The sequence below is a fragment of the Lytechinus pictus genome, chromosome 11, assembly GCF_037042905.1.
Source record: "Lytechinus pictus isolate F3 Inbred chromosome 11, Lp3.0, whole genome shotgun sequence".
Taxonomy (NCBI): Eukaryota; Metazoa; Echinodermata; class Echinoidea; order Temnopleuroida; family Toxopneustidae; genus Lytechinus; species Lytechinus pictus.
The window spans coordinates 24,840,132-24,860,734 of record NC_087255.1 but is presented as its reverse complement, the minus strand read 5'-3'; the positions used below and the strand labels follow the sequence as shown (position 1 = coordinate 24,860,734).

At 37.5% G+C, this 20,603-nt stretch overlaps 1 protein-coding gene across 4 annotated transcripts in view; it reads right to left on the bottom strand.

Moving 5' to 3' along the window:
- LOC129271066 (terminal uridylyltransferase 7-like) overlaps nt 1–19,750 on the bottom strand; it is a 44,990-nt gene extending 25,240 nt beyond the window's left edge. For 2 of the 4 annotated variants that reach the window (XM_064106199.1, XM_064106201.1), the window contains exons 1-7: nt 19,487–19,750; nt 7,549–8,425; nt 6,176–6,292; nt 4,902–5,079; nt 2,332–2,472; nt 1,141–1,216; nt 469–709 (exon numbers count right to left, since the gene is read on the bottom strand). In XM_064106199.1, coding sequence (XP_063962269.1) covers nt 469–709; nt 1,141–1,216; nt 2,332–2,472; nt 4,902–5,079; nt 6,176–6,292; nt 7,549–8,391 — 1,596 coding nt within the window. In that variant the 5' untranslated portion in view covers nt 8,392–8,425; nt 19,487–19,750. Of the gene's footprint in view, nt 1–468; nt 710–1,140; nt 1,217–2,331; nt 2,473–4,901; nt 5,080–6,175; nt 6,293–7,548; nt 8,453–19,486 lie in introns of all 4 variants that reach the window. The other 2 variants (XM_064106200.1, XM_064106202.1) reach the window with 1 other exon arrangement.
- Between the last annotated feature and the right edge of the window lie 853 nt (nt 19,751–20,603).

The following is a 20,603-nucleotide window of genomic DNA, read 5'->3' as shown; positions in this document are numbered from 1 at the left end:
TGGGGACCCTTTCTTGCGCTTTATCCCTACGTGTATGTAATTGAGTTAGGACCTAAGAACATGTTCCAGTCATGTGTGAAATCATGTATAACCTACGATCAGCTTCATGAAACACTCACCTTGGGGGTGTTTCAGAAAGAATTAAGTGTGACTAAGAGTCGCACTTAAATACGGAGTTGCGTGCGGTATGACAGGCTTGACCGCATTGGGCAGATTGTGTCATGAGGACATGGCACTACTGCATATCTATCAATAAGATCGCGCGTTGCATATCATGTACGCGTCAGCATTTAAGTGCGACTAAAGTCATACTTAAATCTTTGTGAAACACCCCCCTGGACATTTAAATACCAACTTGTTGGAGAACGGAAAGTTTCTTGAGCACATGCTTCAATGAAAACCATGGAAGGAAACAGAAAATTAGACACTCAGGCTTTCCTAAAGCAGTTTGAACCTTCAAACACCTACCTGCTGGAGAACGGGAAGGACCTGTGGCTCACACTGCTGGAGGAAATAAATGACCAACAGAACAAACGTATGGGCTGGCATGGCCCCGATGGACTGCTGGTCAATACCACACATCCTTGCCCAATAACGTAGCCCCATGACCAAAGGTCTGAGGCGTCCATCGCACTCGTTGTACTCCACCATCAGCTGCGAGCTCTGGATTGCGTTCTGATTACCTGTTCCTAGCTCGCACCTGTAGCCTCTGCAAGATGAAAACAGAGAGAATGAATTGCCTGAGGAAACCTAGTGGCTCCAGTATAAAGGTTAAGGGAATTACAAGGTATGAAAAAATCTATGGGAATCAAAGGAAATCTGTACTAACCAAAATCCTCTGATTACCATTCTTCATAATACTTAAGAAATGCGAATGATGAATTGTTTATTTCTTACACAACGCGTAGGTATACTAATTATATCTTGCTCATCTATGCATAAACTTTTCATTTCATGATATACCGGTAGAAAAAAACTAAATTTATGCCAATATGAATGAAACGCCACAAATCACTTGCCTATGCTTGAAAAATAACTGGGCATTTTTTTCTGGGAAGCAGTGGGCAATGTTTATTTCGATCTCCCAAACAGAAATCACTGAAATTTACATGAAGAAAATCATTCAAGTTATGTACTTACGATTCAATGTCCTTGAATCTAACACAAGGATGCTTTCCCTCAAAATCCGCTTCAAACTCGGTAAAATGTTTATCCACTACAGTACAGATAATGAAGAAAGGAGTACAAAGGAAAGCAATGTTTACAGATGATATCTTCTTTTGTGACAGTTTTCAGTATTGATCATCAAAGTTTGATCAATATTGTCATCATCATACAATGAAAATGATCATCGTAACAAATAATTCAAACGTCACAACAATGCAATTCCATAAAGAAAAACACTGCTTCTGTCCAACACTTATTTCAAATGAAAAGTGTTTTAAATCTAACTCCTTGCAAAGAGGAATTGCACTTGCATTCATTTTCATCTTTAATCTTGTTTTATTTGCATAATTTATATCAAAAACATTCTTATATTTGATAAATATTAATTTATTTTCAAAGATTTGCTAATGTCAGATTGTTATTACATTGATGTTCCTTCACTTTTGCTATAAGAACACTAACTTGAAATAGCGACCACCACTAAAATGGGTCTAGCTAGAACACTATCTGACGCTAGTTGTCCCTATTCTATAGTTCATATTTAAATTGAACGACATGTACATCCAAGATATCATGGCTTGATCATTTTATGAATTGGATCAAATTATTATATTAGAGGCCGAAGTATATGTACTACAATTTTCTGGAATCCCTCATTCCGTCACCATCAATGATACAGAGATCTGCCATCATCATTAATGTTTTTTTTTTTAACATGCCCATGGCTATTATTTCCCATTTCCTTCAACATCTTCATCACCTCATTCATAAAAATAATCCCCTCACACACAATCGTTATTAATCATCATCATCATCACCATCATCATCATAATCGTCGTGATCATCGCCATCATCATCACCATGATTCCCCTCATAATCATCATCAGCACCACCAGTGTTTCCATCATCATCATCATCATCACCATCATCGCCATCATCATCCTCATCAATATCATCAGCATTATCATCATCACCACCATGATTCCCCTCATCTTCATCTTCATCAGCACCACCAGTGTTTCCATCATCACCATCATCCTCATCCTCCTCCTCATCATCACAACCTCTACAATTTTTTATATAATCATCATCATCACCGTCACCATAATCACCATCATCGTCGTCGTCATCATCAATAGCATGTTTATCATCTGATTTTCTCACCCCTGGATGCAATGCCCTGGCTGACTGCGAGCAGGATCTTGGATGCTTGCTTCTCATTTGGGAAATCAACATCCAAGTTGATGTCGCTGTCATGGAAACCAAAACTGCTAAGTGATGACCCGTAGATCCTAACTTTGCATTCTGTTGGACAAAAGACCCAGAGAAGTATTTAACAAAGGCATTTGTAAGTTCTAAATTACTTTACTAATGAATAGTGACGTTATCCTACATGCTGATTCAGATTCTCAATCATTTTTATTAACTGGCTTAACCCTAATAGAGCCATGTTATTTGGACCCATATCACAGCCAAAGGGGAGCAGAATACATCAAAACAGACTTTAAAGGGGAATTTCACCCTGGAGAAAAGTTTGTTGTGAAAACTGGAGAAAAGTTTGTTGTGAAAACTGCAGAAAAAATATTGGTGAAGGTTTGAGGAAAATCCATTAAAGGACAAGTCCACCCTATTAACAAAAGTTGGTTTGAATATTAAAAAAGAGAAAAATCAAACAGGCGTAAAATTTCATCAAATTCAGTTGGAAAATAAGAAAGTTCTGTCATTCTATTAAAGTTTTGCTTGATTTAAAAAAACAGTTACAGTATATTCACATCCTGGTCAGTATGCAAATATTTCTTTTGTATTTCATTACAGGAAATATGAATCATAATTTTCTCCTCATTGTCAAGAGAAACAAACATTTGTCCCTGAACAAGTGGAATTGCCATTGTTTTAACATTCTGTGGTTCAGTCAAGGTCCCTATAAAAATTGAAATATTGTATAATTCAAACAATAAAAAACAAAAGAAAAAGTGAGTGAGGGATGTCATCGATTCTCTCATTTGCATATCACTGAATTGTGCATATAACTGTTTAGTGAAAAATAAGCTTAACTTCAAAATGTAATAACTTGCTAATTTTACATCCGATATAAAATTTTCAATGTTAATTGTTATGCTTCTTTGATTTTTTGCTACTGTTTCAAATCAACTTTCTTCTGGGGTGAACCTAGATTAAGAAAGTCATCAAAATTTTACAAGCAGCTGCCCATATGTTATATAATATAAAATGCATAAATTTCAATATTTTTAATGGTTTGTGATGATTCATTTCTGTTTTCTTTTTAGGAACGGGTGTGAAATTATTTGTCTATTGATATACTCAAGGTACAGTAAAAACTATTTTCAATTTTCTGAGAAAATGACATTTCATTGATTTCTTACCATACAATATGTGGGGAAGCTGCTCACATACATGTATGACATCACAAGGCTAATATTTTTTATTCTTTGATGAATTTTTCTCAAATCTTCAGCAATACATTTTTATTATTTTCTGGTATTTTTACAATAAACTTTATGTCAGAGTGAACTCCCCCTTTAACAAGCATCTGAATATGAAGTTTATTTCGGTCCAGATTAAACATTTAGAACAAGAACAAGTCACTAACCATATGTAGAATCTTATTCTTCTGGTTCAAACATGTGAAGATGTATTTCTACTTTCTCTTTTATCACTTTATGCCATTGTCTAATCATTTGATTCAATCCCACACTTGTTTTCATGACACCAGGCCTACATGCAGTTATCTACAAGTACATCCTGTTTCCATATAACTGTCCATATTATAGAGACTACGTCTATAGTCTCCAGACACAGACCCTCAAAGACACGTGAACAATCTTCCTGGGCCCTGGGGAAAAGTGTAGCAGAAGTTGAGTTTTCCTGGATAAAGAACAACTTCACTACATCAGTACACAATCCCAATGAATCTTTTCTGGAGTGGACTAGTATTCAGACTAATATAGCTTGTGTTAACAAACTAGGGTCTGTGCCTTCAGACTAGTATCACCTGGCAAAAGAGTGGGAATTCCCCACTCATCGTAATGTCACAGGTACATGTACAACAATGCATGTATGTAACAGCAGCAGGGAGTTCCTGTATGTACATACATGTAGGTACACTTAATAGAAGGTGGCATGGCCTGCCAACAAGGCAATGATCATAATATGAACAGCATTGTCACGAGTATAATGAACAAACTTGTACCTAAACTGCCACTTTTTCATCAAGCCACCTGGATTCCCACTGCATGCAACCAAAATGTATGCCTTCACCAAATGAATAAATCACCTAACTTCTAAATATTGGCAGTGCAGTGCTTTATTGCTGTGACATGAAGTGACTTGCTAGCATTGTAAATAATCTCTAAATAATCAAGAGACCATTCATAGAATACAGCATCTCAAAATAGTTGTCACTGACTCCTTCAAAGAAGTTTGAGATGGATACATAATCATATTATTCATATAATTATTTTGTTGAGAAATTGTTCATCTTCATCTTCCAAAAGGATCTGAGTTGCATTTATTGCAGCACCTGAAGCGGCCTGAGCTGCCTCAGTATGAAACAAAGATAGAATTTGCATTAAACTCGTCTTGGATAGAATTCAATAGCATGAATTGTACTGCAGTCATTTGTTTCCCTGGAACACGGAAATAAGAAAGTGTTTCCGAATTCCAATCAAATCGGAAGGCTTGTGGTGTTCAGAATAGCCGACTCATAATCTCACCTGGCAAATTGCTTTGTAGAGCATTTTCTACCCGCTGCCTGACCTCATTTCTCTGATTCAGTTCTCTCCCTGTCAAAGCATGTTCCTCTGTGACATCCTCTAGTAGCGTGGTAAGTGCTCTGGCATGGGACTTGGAAGGCAGAGGAAGGTTCTTGAAGAAATTCTCTGACTCCTTGGCCTTTAATGTTAAGGAAAAAATTCTTAAATTCACCCATTTTCAAACAATAATTGATACTTTATCAAAAGAGATGTTAATTAAATTTACTTTCCACAGCCGCTTACTTCAAGTCATGTTTCAGACTGAAGTTACATGTATGTCTTTTACTCCATGTGTTGCAAATTAACAGGGATGTAGTCAAGGCTGGCCTCGAGGCCACATTTTACTTGCCTTGGCCTTGACCTTGGGCCGAGTCATCTGTGCAAAGTCTATGGGTGTTTTTTTACAGTAGTCTTGTGACTACTGGCCTCGAATATATCCCTGTAAATTATAAAGTTGTCAGATCTCATGTCCCAAGCACTTGCAAGTAATTTCATTTACAAAGTTCAATCTATATAGGGGTTTCCAACCTGGACGATTTAGCTAGTGAATGCCGATGGACCCTACATGGAAAGCTGGACTTAAATCTGATTATTTTTATCTTATTTATTGATATCAAGATTTCAATTCTTGATATTAAATTGCCAATTGTTAAAACCAAAGTTGATTAAATGATATCAAGACATTAATTCTTGACGGATCGATAAAATGATTGCTTCAGAAAAGGGATAGAATGATAAAAATAGTTGCTATGAGTATGTCAGCAAGCTATATAGTACTTACGCTGGCAAAATCATCCTCGGCTCTATAATATAAAGTCAATCACTAAAGGCCAATGACCAATCAATATCACTGTTGCATGCGCACTTTGTTTGAAATACTGCACGAACCAATCAGTGCGGTTGTTCCATTTTCGCAATTCATCGCAAACCATATGTTACAGGTCCCAGGGCCCATCTTACAAAGAGTTGAGATTGATCCAGCAACGTCAACATATCAAATGCATGTTTGTTCAAAAAAAATTCTAGATATAAATGTATATCCATAAATTCATTTATTTCTTGACAATTTGGTGTGTTTTCCTTTGTTTAAAAAGGACATTTTACAAATTTCCTGTAGAAGAAATTATGACACTGATGATTTTTCATAGAGTTACGATTGATCGGATCGATCGTAACTCTTTGTAAGACGGGGCCCTGATGTGACAGCCCTTTTAGAAAACAAGGATAAAACGTACCTTTGCCAGTCTATTGTGCCTAGATTGATCAATGTGTAACCAACATTGCGGCAAGGTGTCAATGTGATAGTTGCAGAGTCTGCAGTAGTAAAGTGCTCTTGGAAACTTCAGGCTCCTCTGCAGAAACAAATACAGTATGTAGTATATAGTAAATACACTCTACATCTTTACATGTACATCATTGTTGTTATGTGTAAGAATTTGTTTTAAAAAAAGCTAATTAATACATGATTTATGGGTATTTTAAGCAATAACAACAGTTAAACGGTTAAAAATTAATCCAAGGCCAGCTTCATGTAGTACATGTAGATCATAGTCTTCAATGCTCTACTGACTGGTCTCAATGCCATTTTTCATTGACCATTATCATTTTTGTGCCCATTTGTAATATTACCAATATGCTGGATTAAAGAAATGTACCCTGTAAAATATGGGGCCTTTACCCTAACAAATTTTGATGCCTGCAACATACAGGAGAGTTCATATGCAGTTATGATCAATACTGTAAGCTACATAAATCTGACAATAAGTTGGCAAAGCTCATTTTCATTTTTTATTCAGTTTGATATGGCAGCATTGAACTTTGGGAATAATGCATTATTAAATTTGATCACCTACACTGTACAACCCTGTTTGAACTTCTTTCAGCGAGAAATACAAAGCACAAGAGGAATTTGAAATTTGAAATTCATTCAAGCACATGATGTACATGTACGTGACTAGTTACAAGCAATCCTCAAAATTTTGAAAATTTTGTCAAGTTGAGGTCAAATTTGAAGACTTTAAATAACTAAATGTCCAGTACGTACTCTTCTGGATAAGCCATTTTAAAGATTTCAATTCTTAAATCCTGAATGGCTATTTTGGTGCATTAGATAGGACCTGGTGGCTTACATGCACTGTAGGTTTGATCTCAGTGGCCATGTATCATTACCGTTGAACCCTACTCAAACGACATACAGTAGCATACAGAATGTGCATGTGCATACATGTATTTAATAGTTCCCTAGTTCCATGAATGCAAATATTTTACAAAAATAATTTCAGGCATGGAATGGCAGTTAACATTATTAATAATTATCACAAAGAAGGTCTCTCAGCGCTTATCTTATGAAAAAATGGGAAGAAGTAAGGAATTTTAGTCTAAATAAGGTCACAGTAGATGGTAGACAGTTGATGGAGCTGCATTTATGCAAAGGAAATTGGCTATTTAACAAAATAGGTTGGTATCGTGGATTTAAATTTGTCTTTTGAATCTGCTTGTTTTATACAATGACATGGATTTTCCAGCATTGAGGGGATGCTGAATAAATGTATCAGGAACCATTGGACTGGGTTCATAAATATCTTGTTATACTACACTGTGAACTTACTTTGGCAAGCCTGAAGATGTAGGTCTTTTCAAGTTCAAGCTCCTGCTTCTCCATGCTGTCTTTCCAAGGTTCAGCACTATCATTCCCACCTCGTAACTCTTGGTCTGCAGCAGGATTAGATTTTTGTACCTTCCATCCAGGCTGTCTCTCCTGTTCCTTGGGTGGCTGCTGACCAGACTTCTTTGGGCTTGTCTGTCCACTTGTAGCTTTGGAACCCTCCTCACCTTCTCTGAGTTTTGCATTGACAAGCTTACCCAGGGGTTTCCTATCAATAGTCCTCTTCTTGCCACTCCCTTTGCCAGGCTTGGTCGGGGTTGTATTTCCTGCTTGTTCCTGCACAACTTTACCCTCCCTCTGAAGAATCTGTACAATGTTAGGGTCTGGTTTCCCCTGTTTCGCTTCCTCTGCACTGTTCCCATTTGAATTCTTCATCACCATACCCCTCTCCATCTTCTTGGCATAGTTCCGTTCCATCTTCTTGGCAGACTGCTTCTGAACAGAACGTCCCTGCTTATCACCATTGACGGTAACCTGTAATGAATCAAATCCTTGTTGGCTAGAGTTTGGGCTTACAATGCCTTTTGGGGCTTTTAAATGATTCTCCCTTTCTCTCTCTTTCTTCTGGTAATTCCTTGTCTGGTTGGACGTGGTATCCGGGGCTCTCTGCTTGTCCATAGGTCTGCTCTGCACCCTTGGTCTTTCCTTGGAAACATCACTCTTTTTTGCACCCTTGCCCTTAGACTGAGGTGTGTGAGGACTTCCAGATGACGGGTAAGATTGCTTGGTGGGTGAAACAGCCCCTTTACTGGTACATGTATGATTACCAGTATCCTTCTTTTCCATGTCACTTGTCAAGACCTGGATTTCTAGGCATGGGCTGCCTCATATGAATGAGATAAATAAACTTCAGGTAAGAATCATTTCAAAGTGGCAAACATGGGCATAAAGCAGATAGCGTAACCAGAGAAATATCCCGCATGCTTACATCCAACATACATGTAAAACAGTGGGCTTTGAGGAGTCTGTATCATTTCCCTGGTGTTTTTACCATTCTACCACATGTAAATGTAGTTCTACATGTATGTTGGATGCAAACATACAGAAGACTACAGGGGGCTGTTTCACAAAGATTTAAGTATGACTTAATATAATCCCACTTTATAAATGCCAATGCGCACATGCCATTTTAACCTGTAATCTGATTGATGGATACAAGGTAACTAGTGCACGTCCTATATGCATGGAAAATACAAACAAACTTTGCTCTGTCATCTGCTTGTGCACTCACCCTGCGAGCGCATACCGTCAGTGCATAGCGTATCGACGCGACGGCCGGAGCCCCAAAAAATGACACGATATTTCCCGCCTTCAAAATTCAATGCATCGATGTTTGATCGAATTAAAGCTGTCGAACACCGGTTTTCAAAATAATCGATATGACTCAGGCTTACTTATGTCGATGTTTCATGAGCAAGTACCATAAACTTCCTAAGCAGAGATGCCAACCTCCAAAAAGCAAAAACAGCATTCTGAGAGGAAAAAAACAGTATTTTGATTTTTTTTAAAGTATTTTGTAAAATATAACGAAGCGAAACGACAGAGCCGGGGAGAGGGGGTGTCCCTCTCCCACAGTAAGGAGATTTTTCAACTTTGGGGTTCAGAATCCTGCATGGTGCATTCTCTGGTAAGATGATTCCATTTCTAACAAAACACATAAATCAACAGGGATGCCACTAGGTGTCCTCCAAAAATACTGAAACTTATCGCAGGCCGGGACAGTGTCCAAGAAAAATTTAGGGGGGTCCACCTTAAATTTTGGGATGGACACATGTCACAGGTAAAAAATTGGACAAGCAAAAAAATTAAAAAAAAAATAAAATAAAAAAATAGGAGGGGGGGGGGGGGTCCGCCCCCACCTCAAATTTAGGGGAGGGGGGGAGGACCAAGTGGCTACTTACCTTGTTGTGATCGATGACTTTGAAGTCAATTAGGTTTGAAAAACTGACGGTGGTTAGTTGTGTTTCTCATAGAACGCTAGACCAAAAGCTTCAGTCTCTGTATTTTGGTTGTTCAGCTGAACCGCGTTGGCTCTACTCACCAATACATAGGCTGAAGAGTTGTTGGCCCGTACATAAAGACAACGTATCAGCTAACCCAGGGAGCTCCCTGGGCTAGCTGATACGTAACCCAAGGAGCTCCGGCCCGCTTTTCGGGCCGGAGCTCCCTGGGTTCCGTATCAGCATGCAGCAGTAACGTTAGATCTAACATTCGGCGGAAACCCGATTTTCGGATCGTTTTTGGTACATAAAATGTCACATTATAAAAATATAATTACATCCAAACCTACGAGAAAATATATAAAATTCAGAAACATTGTACCTTAGACCGCAGTTACCGCTAATTCCTTTCAAATGATGATCAAAACTTAGTCATCCTCGATTCCTTCGTTGGTCATCGTAAGTTGCCATCTTGGATGACGTCATCATCTTTACAGACGTATTTACCAGTCGCTATTATACCGCGATTCGTGCCGCTGCTTTGCGCTTGTCTATGTGCGTGCGTTCGGAACTTGTCGCTCGCATTGATTGGCCAGGATATCGATAATTCTAATCAGAAAGCCTTGATAAAAGCATAACTCAATGAACGTAGTAGGCAGTGCGCGCGTTTATAAATTATGTACTGTATAAAAGCAAATATCTCGGGGAAATATCTCTCACTCGGTCGATCGACATGCATCGCAATCGTGAGAGATAGGGGGAAAAAAGGAGGACTTTCCGTTTTTTAATACACAGAAAACAGGAAAAGTCGAAAATACGGAAATAAGACAGATAGCAGGGGAAAAGCCGGAATTCTGTATAAAAACGGAAAAGTGGCATCCCTGAATCAAACCAGAAAAAAAATGAAACCGGCACAAGCGAATAAAATTTATGTCTTAAAAAGATTTATGTCTTAAAAGATTTATGTCTTAAATGCAATAAAAACAAATATCTAACCATAGAACCTTACAGCAGGCACTGTCGAATGTAAAGTGTAGAAAAATGGTCAGGATTTATCAATCATACCACCTTTAGCCATCAAATTAGCCATCAATGTTTCAGCTCTGATCGTCGAGTAGTCCCCTCTTCTGAAGAAATGTCCAATGTTTTGATTAGTTTCACGACTTTGTGCGAGGTTGAGGTGTTTCTTCCGTTTGATATGGGCAGTAATGTCATTCGCTCCTCAATGTGGACATTGACAGACAGTGCACCGTGCGGTAAATTCATCCAGTTTGGAACGGATAATACAAAGCCACCGAGTCGAGTATTCCTCTCGAAACATCTGTTTCTGTTGTGATTTAGACTTAGAGGATGAAGTTGACGCCATGATTAATCGAGACCCGACAAATCAACAAATCAAGACAACAAATCGACAACGATCGTGCATCAATCACACTAGACCAAAAGCTTCAGTCTCTGTATTTTGGTTGTTCCGCTGAACTGCGTTGGCTCCACTCACCCATACATAGACTGAAGAGTTGTTGGCCTGTACGTATAGCCAACGTATTAGCAGTAACATTAGATCTACATGTAACTAGGCCTGACTTGAAACGGATATTTCAATATTCGGATACCCGACACTGAAAACCGGACGGCGGACGGATATCCGAAATTTTACCCTGAAATATAAAAAATAATATCCATTTGCACTTATTTGAGTTATATTTAAGATTTTCAGTTATATTTGAGTTTTGAACCTATCTGATGATGGCGCGAGTCAGCGTGCGCTAATTAAAATATTTCTGAAAACCATGAAATTACAAGAAGCTGAATATTTTGGGTTGAATCTGTTTTGCAATCGGATTTGAATAATGTGAGTTAGCGTGAGGCTACGGCTACAAATGTAGATCGTATGACTGTGTGAGCTATTAGTAAATGACTATTATTTGAGTTATACAAGTCGGGCCTAGTTACGATCCCATTTAATGGTTGCGAGAGTATGTGTGTTTATTTTTTAGTTCCGATCGAATGAAATAAGATGCAATGAATTTGACCGAGGCGAGTGTAAGTGCGAGTCTACTATTACTAAAAGTCTAAAACCAGACAGGCCTACATCATTCAGCTCATGCACATGCTGTCCTGTCTGGACGTGTCTGGAGTGAATCGTCCGATATATATTTGGTCACATTACACTCGCTACACCTTCAAATGGGATCGTACTTGGAATATTTTCATTTTCATGTCGGGTTTCTCCCCATCCCCCAAATTATAGCCAAGCTTCTCATTTCTCAACTTCTGAAACATAATCACACTTCTAACAAAGATTCAAGACAAGATTTAATCACAGTAACAGTAACTAATCACTTACATTCATCACCAGTAAGTTTTACTGCAAAACACGTTGATTCAGAACCGACCACATACTCGGCGGGCGCACATCATAAACCTTTCTGGCACGATACCGCCTTTTAAGTATTGTTGTTTACGTGATGATGGATATAAAAATTTATAGTGGATATGCAATTTAAACTGAAATAAAGGAAAATGTGTGTTTTGTAATTTATATATTAAATATTAATTCATGAAAGAGATTTTCAATTGACAATTATCATTCTTTCATAATTCTCATCATCATTCATCGCTATCATCTTCACCAATCTTGATAATCATTTAAAATCATTTTCACTAGCCATCACTCATCATCATCGTCATTCATTTCAGTTTCACTCTCATTATCATTCATCACAAAGTCCACCATTATCATAATCACCTGTAAATCAGTATCATAATAATTGATAGTACACATTAAAACAGAAGTCGAAATGAAATTGAGTTGGTGAGCTGAACAGATGCCTCGATTAACAGGCATTTTTAAATTTATTTCTAGGTCAACTTCTTGCCAGTCAAGGATATTTTGATAGGAGGGAAATACGTTCTCAAGTTTTCCTCCACACTTTTAACTTTAAAATAACGCTGTTTAAATGTTTAATCTACTTTAATGATTTAATCCCTTCATTCTAACAACTATCGTTTAAACTGTTCAAAACAATGTTTTAAAAATTTCAAACAATTGTTTAAAAATACATGACGGGCCCAAACAGCTTTGCTTCAAATGTAAAACAGCATATTTACAGTGAACTTAATTTTAGTTGAAAGTATCAATCTGGAATAACTGGAAATGAAGGTGGCCATGACACATGCCCCTTTTCACTTCCGCCTCTGTTGGAAAGATATGATTTTTTTAAATAATCTAATAAAATCCTAATAGCAAAAATGACGCTGTTTAAACTTTAAATGTTTAATCCCTTCATTCTAACAACTATCGTTTAAACTGTTCAAACAAGACGTTTTAAAAAGTTCAAAAAATTGTTTAAAAATACATGACGGGCCCAAACAGCTTTGCTTCAAATGTAAAACAGCATTTTTACGGTGAACTTAATTTTAGTTTAAAGTTAGGAATAGTTTAAAGTATCAATCTGGAACAACTGAAAAATGAAGGTGGCCATGACACATGCCATTTTCACCTCCGCCTCTGTTGGAAAGATATGTTTTTTTTTAATAATCAAATAAAATCCTAATAGCGAAAATGAAAATATGAAGAAAAAATGAATGTCAAAAAGATATGACGTCAATCTTTAAAATGCTACATGTACACAACTGGAAGTTTTACATGCTTAAGATTTAATCGTTAAAGTTAATTTCACATTAACATTTTGCATTTGATGAATAAATTACAAGAAACAACATGACACACGCAAGTAACCCGATCAACATTTATTTGACGCTTAAATGGTTTCCAATTATCTTCATTCTTCACTCGCATTGAAAGTCGAGGTAAGAAAATATACGATGAGTTACGCATTTGAAATCATCAAAACATAAAACGGGAACAAGCCTTGAAATAATCAGCTGCAGACCAGGGGCAATTTTTCAAAAAAAATTGCCCCCAGCTCACGGGCTTTTTACAGGAACCGGGGGCAATGAAAAAAGTGTATATATAACGGTGAACCACACCGAAAATTTGTTTCTAGTAAGCGCAGCTCCTGCAATTTTTTAATTAGTACATGAATAGCATGCTAAGTATTAGGCTTATTCAAACATTTAAGAAATCAGATTTAAATGTGTTTTGCCACCCTCACTCCACATCCCCTTTACAACCACACTCACATGGGCTTATTTATTTTTCATCTTTAATGAACCACGAACAATGAACCCCCCCCAAAAAAAAAAAAAAAATCTTAATAAATTAATAAAATAAAAATATAAAAAGAGAGAGAGAGATGGAGAAAGAGAGAATTCAGATCAAATAATAATAATTTTTTTTTCATGGTTAGAATCACGCGGGTGTGGGTGAGTGTTTGTGTGTGATTGTGACTGTGAGGTGCACTTGGATTGCATATAAATTATGTTAAAGAAATGAAGAAATGAAATCAATATCTAACTCAGTCTATTCAAATTCCAGCACATAGCCACAGGCTGTGTACATGTATTGTAGGTTCATGTAGGCCTACCTTAAGTTTTTCACAAGTTATTTGAAAACGCAGATCTCCACAGAAAATGCCTTTCATTCTGGGAGAGTCTAAATTCTGTGAAAATGTATTCATTAATAACTGAAATATACATAACAATGAAGAAATCATAAAGTTTTTAGTCTGACGACTCATTGTTTATTTGATTTGAAGTTGAAGCCGAGTCCTAGCCAGGGTGACCAGATTTCACAAAATGAAATACAGGACAATCGACAAAAAAAAAATCAAGAAAGAAGGATACACAGTGTTAGACTTGTGAAAAAAATATACATAATTGGAAGGGAGGGTGAACGAAAGAATGAAGGAGAGAAAGAAAAGAGATGAATTGAGGAGAAAGAAAAAATGAAGGGGAAAATGAAGGAAATAAAAAAAATATATAAGAAAGTTCTAATACAAGAAGGATGAGAGAGAGAATAAAAATAGATAAAAAGGTTTCCGTCATTCTTTGAATTGAATATAGAAAAAAAAAAAAAAAAGAAGGGAAGATGAATAAATACTGTGTGAAAGTCAAAATAAAGAAGAGAAAGACAAAAAGAAAGTAAGAAAAAAGGAGGAGGAAAGAAAGAATGAAGGAAAGAAAATGTTTCCTTCATTCTTGGAAAGAAAGAAACAAAGAAAGAAGAAAACAGGAAGGAGGGAAGGAAGAAAGGGAAAGAAAGTATAAGGGAAAAAAATAAGGACAAAATGAAAAAATAATGAAAGAAAGGAGGAAAGAGAGGGAGGAAATAATGAAGGGAGGCCAGAATGAAAAAAAAAATAATAATAATGAAAGGAGAGAAAGAACGAAAATAAAAACGAGTGGAAGGGAGAAGGAATGAAGGAAATAAAAAAAGGAAATGTAATAAAGAAGGCAAGAGAAAGAAGGAAAGAAAGAAAATGAACAGAGAGAGAGAGAAAGGATCAGGAAATAAAAATAGATATGTAACAAAAAAGGCGGGGCAAGAAGGAAGGATAGAAAACAAAGAAAGAGGAAAAAGTTCAAACTTCAAGCAAATAAAAACAATCCAATCATATAACAAAAATCCTAATGATATTTGGTGTTTTTTTTATATATTTAAAAAAAAAAAAAAAAACTAAAATGTTTTAGAAATGAATAAAATACGGGACGTCTGGTCACCCTGATCCTGGCCGAGTCAGTCCGAAGCTTGCATGCATTCAGCGCGATCTAGCTCGATCGAGAGTCGACTGGCTCGTGATCGCTCGTGTAAGTCCGTACATGTACTGTAGCGCTCAGAGGGCGAGAGAGGGGTTTTCCCAGCTAGCTCCTTCGTCGATTAGTAGCGCATGCGCACAGTGTAGTTTAGAAAGTAAGATGGCAGCTCCCATCGAACGGGACCGCTGGCGATAAATTGTCGGTAAATTGGCGCTGATTTGACATGTTTCCACTGTTTTTTTACTGGTATGACATTGTATGAGAGATAAATGGCCGATGATTGCAATTCATCAAACAATTATTAAACTTTTACTGTTAATTTATCTTTTTCATTTTCAAAACAACCACTTGCCCGTTCGGGCAATTGACTTTGAAAAATGCTTGCCCGCACGTCAATTTCACTTGCCCCGGGCAAGCGGGTTTGTCGTGCCCTGTACTATATCGCAAAATTGTGATATCCAAACTGGAAATGTGTGCATTAGGAATTGCACATGGTGAAGTATGGAAAAACCGCTACCGGAAGCACCCGCGCACATGTATTACAGAAAAAAAAAGACGGACGTTGCTCACTTTTTATGGTACAGAAAAAAAGACGCACTTGGCAATTTGAAACTGTGCTTATCGTAAATTGAAAGTTACTTGATTTTGGCTTTTCAGATATTTAAATTATATGTATGATATGGCTTCACTGCTCACTCGCGGCGGGCGCAATTACCTGGAAAATATTTGCGCCCGGTCGTCAAAATTTTGATGATTTTGGGGCTTTATGGGCGCAATTGATGGCTTTATGAGCGCGAATTTGCGCTCAGCGCCCGCTTATTTCAAGGCTTGAACAGGAAAGAAATACGATCTTAAGCGACACCATAGTAAAATTGCCATCGTTGTCAGAACGGAACTTTACTCCATTCACGAACGGTCATGCTCCAAAACTGATATAAGGTCATGTTTCAAAACTGATATAAAAACTATGGTTTTTGGCGGGAATATATTACCGAAGAAGATTAATTGATATTGGTGATTATATTGGCGACTAAAACTCATAAATTTTGTTGGTGAGTCTTACTAAATTGAATGAGTTTTTGTGACAGGAAAGTGGTGAATCAGTGTCCACGGATACCTGAACCCGAAAAATGAAAACCGTTATCCGTCCACGCAGGCAGAAACCGTTCGGATATCCGTTTGGTGGCAGCACTAGATCTAACATTCGGCGGAAACCCAATTTTTCGAATAGTTTTTTTGTACATAAAATATCACATTATAAAAAAGAAAGTACATTCAAACTTTCCAAAAAATATATAAAATTCAGAAATATCGTACCTCAGACCACAGTTACCGCTAATTCCTTTCAAATGATGATCGAAACATAGTCATCTTCGATCCTTACGTTGGTCAACGTAAGTTGCCATCTTGGATGACGTCATCATCCTTACAGACGTATGCACCAGTCGCTATATATCGCGATTTGTGCAGCTGCTTTGCGCTTGTAGATGTGCGTGCGTTCGGAACTTGTCGCTCGCATTGATTGGCCAGGATATCGAAAATTTAATCGGAAAGCCTTGATAAAAGCACAACTCGGGCAGCAACACACACGGCTGCCGCATTAGGGATTTATGCATTAGTAGAAATGCGTAATTTATTACCGCACTACCTATCGTAATGCACACTCGCCTTTAACACCCAGCTAGCTACACACAATGCATATTGTACACGATCAAAATTTTAAGAAAACGTATTTTTCAGATCAAATAATAATAATTTTTTTTTCATGGTTAGAATCACGCGGGTGTGGGTGAGTGTTTGTGTGTGATTGTGACTGTGAGGTGCACTTGGATTGCATATAAATTATGTTAAAGAAATGAAGAAATGAAATCAATATCTAACTCAGTCTATTCAAATTCCAGCACATAGCCACAGGCTGTGTACATGTATTGTAGGTTCATGTAGGCCTACCTTAAGTTTTTCACAAGTTATTTGAAAACGCAGATCTCCACAGAAAATGCCTTTCATTCTGGGAGAGTCTAAATTCTGTGAAAATGTATTCATTAATAACTGAAATATACATAACAATGAAGAAATCATAAAGTTTTTAGTCTGACGACTCATTGTTTATTTGATTTGAAGTTGAAGCCGAGTCCTAGCCAGGGTGACCAGATTTCACAAAATGAAATACAGGACAATCGACAAAAAAAAAATCAAGAAAGAAGGATACACAGTGTTAGACTTGTGAAAAAAATATACATAATTGGAAGGGAGGGTGAACGAAAGAATGAAGGAGAGAAAGAAAAGAGATCTAACATTCGGCGGAAACCCAATTTTTTGAATAGTTTTTTTGTACATAAAATATCACATTATAAAAAAGAAAGTACATTCAAACTTTCCAAAAAATATATAAAATTCAGAAATATCGTACCTCAGACCACAGTTACCGCTAATTCCTTTCAAATGATGATCGAAACATAGTCATCTTCGATCCTTACGTTGGTCAACGTAAGTTGCCATCTTGGATGACGTCATCATCCTTACAGACGTATGCACCAGTCGCTATATATCGCGATTTGTGCAGCTGCTTTGCGCTTGTAGATGTGCGTGCGTTCGGAACTTGTCGCTCGCATTGATTGGCCAGGATATCGAAAATTTAATCGGAAAGCCTTGATAAAAGCACAACTCGGGCAGCAACACACACGGCTGCCGCATTAGGGATTTATGCATTAGTAGAAATGCGTAATTTATTACCGCACTACCTATCGTAATGCACACTCGCCTTTAACACCCAGCTAGCTACACACAATGCATATTGTACACGATCAAAATTTTAAGAAAACGTATTTTACAAAGAAAAAATGTAACGCCTTATTTTGGGTGAAAAAACGTAACAAATACGGCAAAAACGTAACGGTTGGCATCTCTGCCTAAGTTATAATGCCAATTCAACACATACTCCCAACAGGGCCAGAGTTCATTGACCTTTAAATGACCTTTGATCTTGGCCATGCTCCTGAAACACACACAGGATATACATTGCTGTTCTTATCCAAGTTTCATGAACTAAATCCATACCATAGACTTTTAACCTTATGATGACAATTCCACAAATACCTCTACCATTACCAAAGTTTGCTGACCCTAAATGACCTTTGATCTTGATCATGTGACCTGAACCTAGCACAGGATGTTCAAGGATACTTGATTGCTCTTATGTCCAAGTTTCATGAACTAGATCCATAAAATTTCAAAGTTATGATGACAATTCCTCCAATATGGCCAAAGTTCATTGACCCTAAGTGACCTTTGACCATGGTCATGTGACCTGAAACTCGCGCATGATATTCAGAAGTACATGGTTGCTCTTATGTCCAGGTTTCATGAACTAGATCTATAAACTTCTAAAGTTATGACAATTCCTCAAAAACCCCAACATGGCCAGTTTGTTGTCCCTAAGTGACCTTTGACCTTGATCATGTGACATGAAACTCAGGCAGGATATTCAGTGATACACTATTACCTTTATGTCTAAGTTTTATGAACTAGGTCCAAATACTTTTTAAGTTATGACAACATTTCAAAAGCTTAACCATGATTAAGATTTCGATATTGATTCCCCCAACATGGACATGGTCTAAGTTCATTGACCCTAAATGACCTTTGACCTTGGTCATGTGTCCTGAAACTCAGGCAGGATGTTCAGTAAAAACTAATACTTCATTACCTTTATGTCCAAGTTTCATGAACTAGGTCAATATACTTTCTAAGTTATGATGACATTTCAAACACTTAACCAAGGTGTAGATTTCCATGTTGACTACGGTCGACGCGACGCCGCCGCTGCCGCCATCGCTCTGCTATGCAGGCGAGACAAAAACATCATCATGGAGTCCTCAACCAAGGCTAAATTCTAATTTTTTTCTATCCCATTTTGGAGAGTATCATCTGCCTAATATTAGTATTACACGGACGAGTCCTGAGTTAGCAAAACTTTCATTAAAACAGTTGTGATACGACTGGTGATTTCACCCACACGCTATTCGAATACAATTAACAAGAAATCGTGTAATCACCATCATGTCTGTATGAAAAAAAAATTGCACACGTTCTCCGATAGTTCCTTAGTCTCCCCGTGGCCGTGTATTTGCGCAGCGCTCGCGCTCCAGCTGCAGCCCGAGTCCAGCCCAGGGACGTTTTGCTGGATTAGCTTATTCAAATTGAATTTAATTTCAAAACGAAACATGCACTTCCTATATATCCTGATAAATCAGCATCAAACAATGTTAAAATATTCTTACTTCCTTTTGTTTCTTCATTTCGTACTCGGTCAGATCAGAGGCAGTCTTCCTTGTTGTTGTTGTTCGTTCCTCTCTCTTGAATTCTTGATCCAGTTTTCGCCATTTATATATTTCGATTTGATGGCAGACACCCTCTACGTTCGTGATGTATCGGGAGAGCAGACTGGGCGTTGTGGCGTGCGCCTGTAATCCAAGCTATGTGGGGAAGTTACAAATTGATGCAGAGATTCGAGGTTCGATCCCTGGTCACGTCTTTCGGATGGTGACGTTAAAGGTCGGTCCCAGACGTAAATAATCACAATCAAATACACACACACACACGCATTGTTGGACCAAAAACATTTTATTATGGGATGAATTTTCGTCTTTTTTTTCTTCAAAATATATTAACCGGACGGTCCAAATCACGGTGAAATGTGTTTATCATTTAAGATTGTCCCATTGTCAGACTCTGTGCATAAAATGTGAACATAATTTATTTTCATCTGAAAAATCCAAGAGGGCCGCCAACTGAAATTGTCAAGTTTTGAACCCCAAGGGACACGATTTGGCAAAGGTAATATGACATCAACATTCATTAACTAGACACTTCAGTCAAGACAAACAAATGGTTAAAAAATATATTATGATGATGCACCGTGGAACCCCCATTTCCGACTCGACTAATTCAGTCAAACATGGTATAGGTCCGTTGTTGAAAATTAGGCTGAAAACGTAGCCTAGACTGCCTAGTGGGCAATCAATCATTGCTGAAATCAATTATTTATCTAGCAAAGACATAATGAAAATGAAAATGTTTTTTTTTTAAGATTTGATATTATGCAAAATGCAGGTAACATCAATAAAGTAGGCATATCGTTCACACACCCCAGCTATGGTGAAAAACAGGCCCAAAGTGCATGATTTCTATTTACGCACCATATTGGAAACCGGGGGCTGAAACCACAGTCTAAAATGTCATTTCAAATTACTGACATATATTTTCTAAAAGTCGAGATATAGATGAAGAGAATGATCTCAGCATTGTGTTTAATAATGAGAGTCAGGAGAATAGGGGGTAATATGGGCCTTAAAGGACAACACCCCAACAAAAAGTTGATTTGAATAAAAAGAGAAA